This window comes from Triturus cristatus, chromosome 2_1 (genome assembly GCF_964204655.1).
Source record: "Triturus cristatus chromosome 2_1, aTriCri1.1, whole genome shotgun sequence".
NCBI classification, from domain to species: domain Eukaryota; kingdom Metazoa; phylum Chordata; class Amphibia; order Caudata; family Salamandridae; genus Triturus; species Triturus cristatus.
Window position 1 is genome coordinate 249,247,462 of NC_140581.1, and position 13,145 is coordinate 249,260,606.

Consider the following 13,145-nt stretch of genomic DNA (forward strand, 5'->3'; position numbering starts at 1 on the left):
TAAACCCCTGCCTGCTTTGTTGATTTCACCACCTGATAGACGCACGGGAATTCTTGACTCACTAAATGTAGTGATACATGCTTGGCATTATTTATTACAGCTACAAGCAGGAGCGATTATGTATTCTCCGCTTGCCAGGCTTGAATGGTGTGAATGGCTCCCTCCGTGTACGTATAAAGGGGTGGTGATGGCACTTAGGGCACTTGGAGCGCAACATACAGTCGACCTATTTGCAGATGAAGTGTCTAAGAGTTGGGGAGACATGGTAGGGAATGAGGTACCACCGACCCTTCTTGCACAATTTCAGTTCCACAGAATTAGACATGCACTTACCGAAATACTTGGGGAGGATATGGCTGAGCCCCCTGAATTGTTGGCATTGACCACTCTCATTAAATCACAGACGCCCACGAAATTGATAACCAGACTTTACCAAATATCGATGTCTAATAGAAAACACAGTTACACTAAAACGCGATTAGCTTGGCAGCGGGACCTACAGAGTGACATTACAGACAAAATATGGTCATATTGCTGCATGAACACAAAACATAGACTAATACATTTTAAATTCCTAAACAGGGTTTATTACACACCGGAGCGTCTGCACAGATATGGCTTGAGAGAGGAGCCTACATGTGATAGGTGCAATACCCAAATGGCTGATTTTTTTCATTTAGCCTGGACATGTCCTGGAATTGCTCATTTTTGGGGACAGGTCTTTGAGGAACTGAACCAAGTTGCGGAACTGTCGCTAGCTCCAGAACCAATGCTGGCATTGCTTGGGTACTCCAAGGCTCTTCCTAAGGTGTCACGGAGGCTGATAGATATGGGCCTGCTATTAGCAAAGAGATGTGTGGCAATATGCTGGTCGCGAGGACCTCTCCCTACAATAGCGCAATGGTCGAGAGACATGTTATTCTGTTGTACCCAAACGGAAAATCATAGTGACTTACGGCCTCCACGTAATCGACCCAAAATTTTTTAGGCGTTATACAAAACATTTGTGGAGAATAAAGGTACTGTTTGGATGTGCGGTGGGAAAGAGGTGCAAGAGTCTGCTCTCGTGGAGTCACAGATTAAGGAGTAATATTCCAGGAGTGCTATTTGCAATATATGCTATATATTTGTAATGTTGAACTGATGACAGTGTTCTGAATCCGGTGAGCGATGGGATAACAACACAAACAATGTAAATGTCATGTGAACAGTACAAAGCTTTTCTGATGTATGTACTGGGCAGAGTATTGGTAAAATGCATTTATGTGTAGAAAGAAACATTGAACGAGTCTTGTGTTATGTTATATAAAATCAATAAATATATTAATTGAAAAAAATAAAGAAATTCTGTAGCGGCCATTAGACATTTGTCCTGAAGGTGTACGAATGTAATGACATTCCCATTAGCCCATAGATCGTCCACCCTTGAGACACCTATCAAGTCCCATTGACGAAACCCTTTACAACTACCCAGCCTGCCCAGTTTTCCGATTTCCCAAAGCTGAGTGTTTTGTGTAATTTTGTTAGGCCATCCCAGTTTGTTAAGGACTACGGTGGGTCCTGTAAGGTACTCGTTAGAGGTTTTGTTGTAGAGTGCCCTCATGATTCCCCCCTCCCCCAGGATGTGTCTATCCATGCGAAAAGCAGGTTCAGTCTGGGGCGAGTGAAGCCACTGATTGAGCACTATAAGCTGGGAGGCCCAATAATATACCTGTATATTCGGGAGTGCTATACCACCGTCATACCATCCTTTAACCAACTTAATCATAGCTATTCGGGCGGTTTTCCATCCCATAAGAGGCTGCGTACTTCTGCTTCTAGTGCCCGAAAATACGATTGGGGAAGAGAGAATGGGGTGTTTTGCAGGGCATTAAGAAATCTGGGCAGTGCCATCATTTTGAAGAGTGCAGCCCTACCTAGCAGAGTCAGTGAGAGGGATTGCCAATGCTTGCTATCCCGACGCAACCGTTTCAGGGGCTCCTGGAGGTTTGCAACCATAAATTCTTCCGGGTCCACTGTAATGTATACCCCAAGATATCTGAAATCATTTTCTACCAACCCATTTGAGAATGTTAAACTACATTTTTTTCGAGAACACTGTTTCATTTTCTTTTTTGAAATGCATCCAGATCTCCTTTAAGACGACATGCTTCATTTAAAAATAAAAGACTGCTCTATTTAAAAGCAATCACCAACCTGGTGGTCTGCTAACCCCATCAGGCCACCATTCCTATGATAGCTTTTACTTCTAATGGGTTGCAAACTGCTACCTACCTCATTATTATTCATGAGGTAGGTCCATTTGCGACCTACATGAATTGCAAATTTAACGTACATTTTTTTTTCATACATTCGGAAAAGAGATTTTCGAATTGCAATTGTAAGATAACCATCATTAGGAAATTGCTGTTCCTAATGTGAGTACAACCGGCTTTAAGTGTTGACATAAACACACCTTTTAACCAAAGCATGCTCTAAAGCCATACTTGGTGATTTCTCACTCATGTTAAGATTTACCTTAATCATTAGAAACACAGCTGGAAGATTTATCACATTCTGCTACAAAGGCATCTCAGATTAGTGTTGCCCCTCACCTCCATTTGGAAAAGAAAGTCAAATTGGACATTACTTCTAAAACATCTTGTTCAGCATTACATTTTTGACGTGCAACACTACTGTAGAAGGTACGTTTGTGCATTAATTCTAAATCACTACTGTATTACCTGGTTAGAAGAACGGCCACATCATGGTGCGTTGGATGGGTATCACTTTTTGGGTTTACACTCTTCTGCCATTTACAAAAGCTGAGTAATGTCTGGTCTGCATTATGAATTATTTTTAGTCCTTGCTAGAGGAGAAACACATACAACCATTACTACAGTTTGCACATTAAGCTGAAAGCATTACATTTTAATCACTGCAAGGGCAGTATTTGTTACACTTAGAATCACTTAGAAGTCTCAAAGTATACGTTTGAAAAGAGGAAAAAAGTCACTGTAAAGAAATAATGGGACCCATCTTGTTTCCAATCTATTGAATGTCAACATGTCCTCTATCAACCAGAAAATTGGAATATGTCTAAAAACATTATTAAAACTAATTGCATTTTAGGGACGTTGTTTAATGGAAAATTTTGAAATAGATTTTTCATGTGATGACTTTTGTTAATGCGTTGGGCACAACCTGTGCCTCGCAATTTATGATTAATTACGGTTTTAAGTGTGTGTCTTCCCATATGTCCTCTCATGGAATATTTTGTATTATGAACATATCTTGCTGAGAATTTGAATCGAAAACCTAGAAAATTCGAGGGAAGGGACCACATGGTTAAAATCTAACCATCAAAACTCACTGAACGTTGCCAGTTCTAGAGAGCCGTGCTTTTCTTCTACACCATCCTTAGGTTTTTGGAAGGCCTAGCATTGACAGAGACGATTCCTTAAAGAAATGAAAGGTTAATGGACGACGATTCACTATTACAAAAGTAAGACAAAGAAAGCGTTAGTGAATTCGGCATCTCATTGGCAGCTGCAGAACAGAGGCACTCAGCAAGTGGCTGACCGAACACAAGTCAGCGTGATGGAGATATAACCTGACAGGTCACTCCTGGGTTTTGATTTCCTTCTCACCTCTCTTGGAGGGAGAAGTCCTGAAAAGTCACGTGCAACGTCCAGCAGCTGCTGTTGTCACCATGGAATTTAAATGGGGCTCTTGTAATGAGCCTCCAGGAAAGCAACATTTTAATTAATTTGAGTATGCCTTATGCACACTTCATAATGTTGTCTATATGCAACAACAAAACATATTCTGACACGGGAAACAAACTAATGAATTAAAGATTCCCTGCTTTCCTTCTGTTCCTGCCACTGTGTGTGTGGTCACTGAGGCCAAGGGTCGAAAGACAATGTCAGGGGTCGCAGGTACGACCCCAGCGACCCATAAATGACGTCCATGAAAAGAGTCCTGAGAGTCACGACTCCTTAATTATGGTTACAATGTACTTCAAATATAAAATTAACTTCTTTAATCTGTACTATTTTTGTTGCCATCAGGTTAGACATCACGCTGAGAAAAGGTTATCAAAGTGCATGTAATACCCAAGAGAAACGAATCTGTCAAAATCTGGCACGGGCATTTTGGGGGGAAATTTCACTGAGAGGAAGGAACCTCGTCCAATGAGCAATCCTTTGCTGCTTTTGTGAAAATCTGTCCAGCAGCTTGTGGAACGAAGCCAAAAAACTAGTGTCCATATAGGTTAAAAATAATTGAGCTGTTTTGACAGTTGGATGTGCCATCTAGGCTTTGCCAAATCTGTCAATCATTTTTTTTCTTCAGATTGGAGGATGGAATATCTTTTCACTTGGTCAAGAGTGGGACCTGCATAGCCAGAACCATCATAGGAATCCAACTGGCAGGCCACAAGTGATTTTTAGGTCGAGCCTAAACAGAGCTTGCGCTGTTAGGCAATCTGTTGTCTGTACTTTGTGGAGTCTGACTCCTCCCAAGCTTTGGATTGGTGTTTGTGTGTGTCCTTTAAAAATGGTAACCTGCTAATGGTGAGTGAATGTCCCACCTTTCTCTCAAGTTCACTCCCGGGGAGTATTGCCGTGGGAGCGACCAGGGACGCACACGCTGCTTGCGGGCCTTTATCTTCTTGTTCTTGCTGATGCTTTTCTGCAATTGCGTACAAACATGTTTTGTTTGCTAATGCGGAGAAGCCCTAAGAAGGCTGAATCTCTTATTTCCAACTTTATCTCCAGTACCAATTTAAATGTGACAAAATGCTGTGTAGTAGGTGCATTAACTCACGTCTCGTGCCATCGAACGCAAGAAGAATCAACAATAAATAAACATTTTGGCAAGTAAATGTATCATTTCAGACACAACCCAAGTCAGACTGTTTGGGGAGGAGGGGCGATAGGGGAAGGGAGGGAATGTTGTTTCCTGTCAATGCTTGCAAATGAAGGGGGTAATTCTTTCGAATGCGTCTTTTCGCAGTTTGTGGTCGTGGGTCAGCTGCACGGGGAATAAGAAGCAAAGCAGGAACGGTACATATAAGCTAGGACTGGCTGTACAGGCCGTGCTGGCCAAAGGAGTTGTAAATTAGCTCAGTGGAAAAAGCAAGCCTGGCGCAGAACTGCTAGCCTGCCCAGGCGCATAAACGAAAGGTTTGTCTCTGAGCAGGACTGACACTGCATTTCATTTTCATGAGATCGATACAGCAGTTAGAAAAATGTAGTTATTTTGCGTTAGTTTTTAACGGTGTATCAACAATCCTGTGGCGTTTTAGTACTCTACATAAATAAAGTATTCTTACTATTATGGACTAGCAAGAATGGGGGTGTCATTCTAGGGCCTCTGTGAGATCCTGAGCATGAATGTTGCCTGTGGGTTCACAGAAGGCTGTGTCTGATCAGGGGTGTCCCTACTCCTTGGGGAGGGGGGGGGGGGGGTCATAGTTCATACAGAAAAGAGATGGGTGAGTAGGAGCAGCTGAATTCCGGGAGTTTCAGCATTTTGGAAGAACACTGGGAAAAAGCTTTCTACAGTGCTAGGAAAGTGGCATAACGGCCAGAGCGTTTGACTTTGGAGCTGGGGAACCAGGTTCAAGTCTCGGCATCAGTTCAACATCCTGTGATGCTGAGCAAATTACTTAACCTCCCAGTGTCTACTAAAATGAATGTGTCCGTCTGTAATAGAATTGGTGCTCATGTAAGGCGCTCTGAAACCTTCGGGTCAAGCTTGCACTATATAAAATTGCAGGCGAGTTGTTCATTATAGACCCGGAGTTGGTCTTGAGCCTGTCCCACTGCTGAGAAGTGGGAGGTGGAAGAGGCAGACTCTGTTTGGGCATTAGCCAGTTTCCATCATATTTTGGGGCCCTAGTTCTCTGGGCATAACATCTCAGTTTATATGTATCTTGCCACAGTAATCAATGGCGTATCTGTTCGATCTTTGCGCAGCATTCTCATGGTATATTTCTCTGGGCACAATGTGAGAGTAATTTTCCTCTGCTACCATTGTGTTTCCCGTCCAGTTATGGAATAAGGGGATTTGACACATAACCAAAGATGTAGGGCCCGATTCACAGAACTAACTTAAGACAAGATCCTAAACTTACTACCATTTTGGTATTCACAGAACGCACTTACTCATTTTGGTATTCACAGAGGGCACTTACTCATTTCGGTATTCACAGAAGTTAGGAGTCCTAACTTTAGAACTCCTCAATGCCTTCTGTGAATACCGATAGTCTTAAGGTTAGGATTTTTCTCAGTTTAGGACTTTCGGGAATCACAGAAGGCCTTTAGGAGTCCTAAAGTTAGGAGTCCTAACTTTACTACTCCTAAACTGAGAAGAATCCTAACTTTAAGACTTTCGGGAATCACAGAAGGCATTTAGGAGTCCTAAAGTTAGGAGTCCTAACTTTACTACTCCTAAACTGAGAAGAATCCTAACTTTAAGACTTTCGGTATTCACAGATGGCATTTAGGAGTCCTAAAGTTAGGACTCCTAACTTTACTACTCCTAAACTGAGAAAAATCCTAACTTTAAGACTTTCGGTATTCACAGAAGGTATTTAGGAGTCCTAAAGTTAGGACTCCTAACTTCTGTGAATACCGAAATGAGTAAGTGCCTTCTGTGAATACCAAAATGAGTAAGTGCCTTCTGTAAATACCAAAATGGTAGTAAGTTTAGGATTTTGTCTTCAGTTAGTTCTGTGAATCGGGCCCCTCGTATCTAATGCGTAAATTGACGACTTCTGCGAATCATTGTCTAACTCATAAATATTAAAGGTTACTCTAAAAAGTGTCACGTGTGGTGAAGCGCACTGATAGATTATTTATAAAGGTTAACTGGTCCCCTTTCAGTTGCTGAGTGACGCATTCCAGGTGTCAAACACATGCTAAGAAGGTGAATGAAACCTTTGACCAGACAATATATGAAAATGACAAAATAGCTAAATAATACTCCAACAAAATATGCCTCATTATTCTGTATAAATATGCTTTCTTGCTGTATTTAGGCATTCTCGCCACATAATTTTGCCCTCCACGTTCTCTTAAAATCATCATACTGTATAATTTTCCTTTTGTTGCTGTATTTAGTCATCCCCGCCAGATAATTTTTCCCTCCAACATTGTTCCTGCAAGTAGTGAGCTGAACAGAGGATGGGAGAGAGGACCAGACGATGAGAAGCAATATATCCATCTAGATAGATCTGGTCAGTGTCCTAATATGGCTGGGGCTCTGGGTGCAAGGATAACCAACTTAGTTCAGATCCCAACAAAACACAGCTCAAAAACCCACCAAGACAAACTGGAAAATGGATCTGACTCAAGTCCAGTTAATAAAGCCACTTGATGTTCTGGAAGTCTGTGTTTAGCAGGACACAGTTTAGGTTTGAGAGCAGTTGCTGACCCAACTGTGCTTGCCGTATGAAAAGAAGGCACAATGCTGGAGTGGGTGCCAGTCTTCCTTAAGACATTCCAGGGGCTACCAAATATCAGGGACTTTAACACAGTTTCATTTTCAGCAACAATGCACATTTTTTACGAGAACTAGCATATAAGAGGCGGAGTTACTGCCAGCCTTGCTTCTCGTAAGCAATGACTCTAAGTACAAAGTGCATGTTCAAGCACCACTTGCAGGTTTTCAAAACTAAAAGGCATTGGGCCATATGTATCAAGCAAAATTGCGATCGCAAACGCTGAAATTTGCTGAATTTCAGCGTTTGCGATCGCAATTTTGCTAAGTGGTATGTATGAAGGCAAAATAAGGAATTGCAAAATTTGCGATTCCTTATTTTGCAATTGCATTTAAGGAATCGCAAATTTTGCGATTCCTTAAATGCGATGTAAGAAGCACCAAAAAAGTGCAATTTGGCCATAAGGAATCGCAATTTACCACCAACTTCAAGTTGGTGGTAATTTGCGATTTCTTTGAAAAATTCATTTTTTTGCCTTTTTCAAAGTGCAATGTGAAGCACATACATGCCCTTAGGGGATGTATGTGCGCCACATGTGCACCCATGCTTATTTCAGGGGTGCAACAGGGTGTCCTTTTGACACCCTTGCACCCTTGAAATTGCATTCTCAATTTGCGATTCTTTAATTGCTAATCGCAAATTGAGAATGTCTTCCCATTCATTCCTATGGGCCTCTAGGCCCATAGGAATGAATGGGGAGGTATTCCTTAATTGCGAATCGCAATTTGAGATTCGCAATTAAGGAATATGTAGGATTTGTGAATTTTATTGCAAATCCCACATACATAGCATTTTGCAATTCTCAAATAGCGATTCGCCAAAAATCGCTATTTGAGAATCGCAAAAGAGGATTTTGATACATATGGCCCATTGTCATTTACAATGCCAATAACTAAAACCAGAGACCTATTGCATTGCAAATGATTGTTTTTTTGCAGCTGACATTACATGAAGCAATCAAAACAGCAAATCCCACACTGGGATAAAAGTGGCAGGTGTGAGGAACGAAGGCAGATGCGGGGAGGTTTCATAGTGATAGACACTGCCCTCCAATATAGAAAATATGTAATTGTTCTGGTGATGATCCCAAAATTGCCATTTTATATGTATGCGCTCCGTAGATCTGGGTTGGATTGCAACCACAGATCGGCGGCATTCTACACTGCATATGGTTGACCATTGTGCAATGTTTGCACGCTATGGAAAACATCAGATTGGTTCTGTGGAAAACAAAGGATGCCGATGTTCATGGCAGGCCCTGCATTCAACTTCACCTGTGCATGCCTGTTTGTGCACAACCTACCCACTGTTGGTGTATATCTTTTCCTGGAAACACTGTTAAGAATTGTATTTAATGGACAGTGTTCCATTCGCAAAGAAAACTGCTTAACCCACACATTAGATCAATGCTTAATGACAGCCCAGACACACATTAGGAGTTACTTCTCTATTAAAAAAGAAACTTTTTTTTCTGGCTCTCTTACCACTCTGGCTGCAAATCCTAAAATAATATTTTGTTATACCATTCAGCTCAAAACTTTAGCACTCGCATCTGACATAGAACCTAAGGCCGAACGCTGAAGGTTTCATGCGCTGGTGAATGGGTAACACTACATTGCCGAGCTGACCGGCTTATCTTTGGCTTTTGTTCTGACACTCACAGTTTTTGCAAACTCTGCGTTTATAGTCACCTCGTCACCGTAGTTTTTCGGTCTCACCTACGCAGTGCGCATGCGCTGCATAGGAGGAGACCTTTAGAGATGTTGGCCCAAAAACGGGCACGCATTGCATTACTTTCAATGGCAACGCGTGCACGTTTGGCGATTCCATTGTGGGAGCGAGCTTTAAAACCATCTGTTTGTAATTAACAGATGGATCCTGCTCGCTCCCACAAGGGAAACAGGTGCAGGCCTCCTCCTCTATCCCCTCCCCCTGCTGCCTCATCCTCTCCTCGTTAAGCTTTTTTTATTTTTTTTACAGTCAGCACGAGGCATGCACGCTTGTTTTTATTCCACTTAAAGCCCTGGGTTTAACCCCTTGCGTGCGGGTTTATTTCTCCCGCTACGCAGGAGAAATAAATGGCATTCGGGAACACGACGTCTTCCGGCCCTCGTGCGCACACGCCCAACGTAATGCACGACGGCCGGGAGACGTCGTGCGCACGCAAGGGGTTAAATAAGAATGCGAAGAAAGAAAATCTGAGCTGGGCGATTCCCTCAGGTGCTCTTTGAAAACGTGTCAAATGTACATCACAGATAAATTGTCAGCTGTTAGTAGACCTGGTTGGGGGCGTGGGAGGGGAGAGGCAGAGCAGCTTGTAGGAAGTCCTTAAAAATAAAAAACATTTGCCCTGCAAGGCACTTCATTTTTGTTCTCAACATGATGTACAAATGGTGGGACTCAGGCATTTTAGTTTTTTGGGGGTTTGTAGCCTGGCTTTTTTAACCCGTCTTTCTTTGGTATGAAGCTTCTTTGAAAGCTATGTGCAAGCCCCCTCGTACCAGAATCCACTTTCACCAGGTGTCCTGACTCACAGCCTGCTCTCCGGGCTTGTCTCACGAATGGCGTTCGCTGAAGCACTGCGGCACATAAGCATGGGTAAGTAGAATAACCCGCGTAAGTTGTATTTTCGATTTATGCCGCATGCAGTTAAGCCAATATGCACTCCGAGTTATATTTAGGGATCACGCCCGGGCTGTGCGTTTTTTTCTCCACTTTTCTGTTTTATTTGTGGGCCTCTCCACTTGACTCCGAAATACTCAGTCACTGAGTTTGTTCACTACGCAGACCCAGTCCCATTGGCACCACTTGTCGTGCAAAAAAGGGATACGCCCATCGCTTTATCTCGACAAAGAAAGATTTATTTTGTGCAAGAACAACAATATAATGACAAAAGTTGGAAATTTCCTTTGTGGAAGGAAGCCTGTTCGTGGCACGATGAAATCCGAGAACGTTCCTTAGACAATCTTTTTAGAATGTGAACTGAAAACCATTCTCGTTAATGCATTCGTAATTGTGTATTATCATTTCAAACACTGCTACTACACGCGAGGAAGGCTGTGGTGGGGTAACTGGACACCCTCCCTCCATTTTTCTCAGAACTGAGAGGAGGCGATGACGCTTTCACGTGTTGAGCGAGTTTTGGTTGTGGTATTTTTTTCTATAGTAAGTTTCAAAGGAATGTACCTTTTCCGCCTTGTGTCAAAATTGAGCTCTCTTCTAACACCTTCAGTGTTTAAATATGCGGCATATATCCTTAGGCCCAGACTTTGCAAACATCCCCTTAATTTAAAAACAAACAAACATGTACCTGCCCTGTCGCAGTTTCTTTACAGGAATACACATGGCTGACAGCTCATTCCCCTAAGCGGATCTTCCTGATTCTAATCTTGGATTCTTATTTGCCAAGCCAGTGGATTCTGGGACTTGTAGTCTTTTGCTGATAAAAAGGATCTGTGAAAGGAAAACCCAGCTCTGTAAACTTGATACCTGTCAGTAGGGAATGCTCCCCAAAAAACAGTATGTTCATCTTTGTGGCTTGCAGGTGGGCTGGGGCATTCAGGATATTTAGATTGCATGCTGTTCCAGATCCTGGGTGTGAAGAGGGACAATGCCCTTCTTCAGATTTTTTTTTCTTCTCCTTTTTCCATCCCGTGGTATGCAGTGCCCATGGGCAGTGATTCGATTATTGGGCAGGTTTGCCGCTGTATTGTTTTGGAATGTCTTGTAGGTGATGCATCTGCTCTTGAAAACGTTGAGCCGAGAGCCGGAGCCTTTCTAGCTCTCTCACTGTTGGGGAGATGTGGTTGACCTTCTTCAGGTCCTTATTGAGGCGTGCTGCTGTCTAGGATGCTTAGGTTTACATTACTAGATATCGCTGCCATAAACTCCCCAATGCAGCCAAAACCTTCATCCAGTCCTACGTTTGTCACCAGCATTTTACATTCTAGATCTTGTAAATTTGGATTTTCAAATATAATTAGGGAGTTACATGTTACATTACTGCCAGTGAAAAACCCAGAAGGCACCTAAGCTACCACAAATGGCTTGAAACGTAGCTATACGAAACAAGCAAACAAGCATTGGCATAGCCAATAGGTCTCACCTTTGGGACCTTATAAGTGCTTAGCTATGCAACAGTTGATGTTGTTGCACCAAGGATATTGTGCTGCATAACTAAACACTTAAAAGGTCCCTAAGGCTAGACCTATTGGCTATGCCAATGCTTGTTGATCACTGTCATCGCTTCACGGCTAGCACATGCGTGAACATTTTTCACCCCAGTCAGTATTTCAATTTGCTCACGTTGTTCTGCCCTTTGCGACATAATCACCTATCTAATCATCTTGGTCCTCGCCATACCCAGTTTAGACATGTGCATTCTTTATTACCTCATCGGACACTGTGGATTTACGCTATCACAGGGAAACACTGGAAAACCTACTAATCTCCACCATTTTTATATTCTCCACGAAGTACCGTTGTTTATGCGTTCACGTTTGTTTGAGGTGTCACTTATTTCAGATTATTGATACGAACTGATTCACCCGGGTTCCAGGTTATGGTATCATTGTTGTTGATAATACTTTTGATGGTCGGTTTTCTCAAACTACCACTGCTTTATTTTCTGTAGATTTCTTCCCCTGACGAAGGGCTGTAACAGCCCGAATTGCATCGGGAAAAATCATTGGAATGTGTGATGGTCGCATTCAAGCATTCTTTGATATGAGATACCAATATCAAATAATGAATAAACTCTCATGAATTCATCGTTCTAATTGACACCGTAGCATTCTTCGTATGATTCTTTAACAGTCTTTGAACACCCGCCCCGCGGGCTCGACGCTGTGCTCAGGGGGACGTCCCCTAAACAGGAGACGCTGCCTTTCCATGATTATTCTACACTAATTGGCCAGAGAGTGAGACTCCAGAGGCACCCAACAATCCAAACAACTTGCACACCTTGGTTGTGTGTGTTCTAACACACATCAAGTGCAGAGGTAGTAACAGATTCAATGACCAGGCACAGATAGGGGAAGAGTGCCAGCCATGAGGGCATATCATTTGTTTGCTTCAGAGCCAATTCTGGATTCATAATCGCGGATCTTGATTGGAGTGGACAAATTTGTCATCAAGCTATGTTGCGGTGCATACAAGCCTGTAAATGTAGTTATTGAAAATAATGCATTTTATTTTTCTTAATTCTGGGCCACCCCAGGCACAAGATGGCAGAACGTTGCTTCCTTCCAGCAGCTACCATCTACAGCGCGAGACTTCATTCATGTCTCTGAGCATTTTCAAACTAAATTCCTTTGTCCACACTAAGATACACTGGCTCACGCTTCCAAGATGTCGGCCATATGACTAGACCGTACCCAATGCACCCAGTCATTCTACCCCTTTGCGATGTGAAAGGATATTTGCTAAGAAATTGTCATTAAGTAAGTGTGGCACTTCCTAAGGCACCTGCATTATTGACCTATCGCTAAATTGTGTATTTAAGTCATGGAAACCTCTAGGTGTCTGAGCACCAGCTAAACACCTGAATTTTTAGTTCTGGAATTTAGGATAGCTTTTGGTGCATCACCTAATTATTTATTTATTTTCAACAAAAAAAATACATAATAATCATGCTTGTGTGGATTTTGGTCAGCAG

General features: G+C 42.4%; 1 protein-coding gene across 1 annotated transcript in view; it reads right to left on the minus strand.

The window, feature by feature from the left end:
• Positions 1 to 13,145, minus strand: part of ADAMTS12 (ADAM metallopeptidase with thrombospondin type 1 motif 12) — a 4,274,824-nt gene that overhangs the window by 2,043,250 nt on the left and 2,218,429 nt on the right. Inside the window, exon 6 of the mRNA XM_085630806.1 lies at positions 2,724 to 2,848. Within this exon, the coding sequence (XP_085486932.1) occupies positions 2,724 to 2,848 (125 nt within the window). The remainder of the gene's footprint in view (positions 1 to 2,723; positions 2,849 to 13,145) is intronic.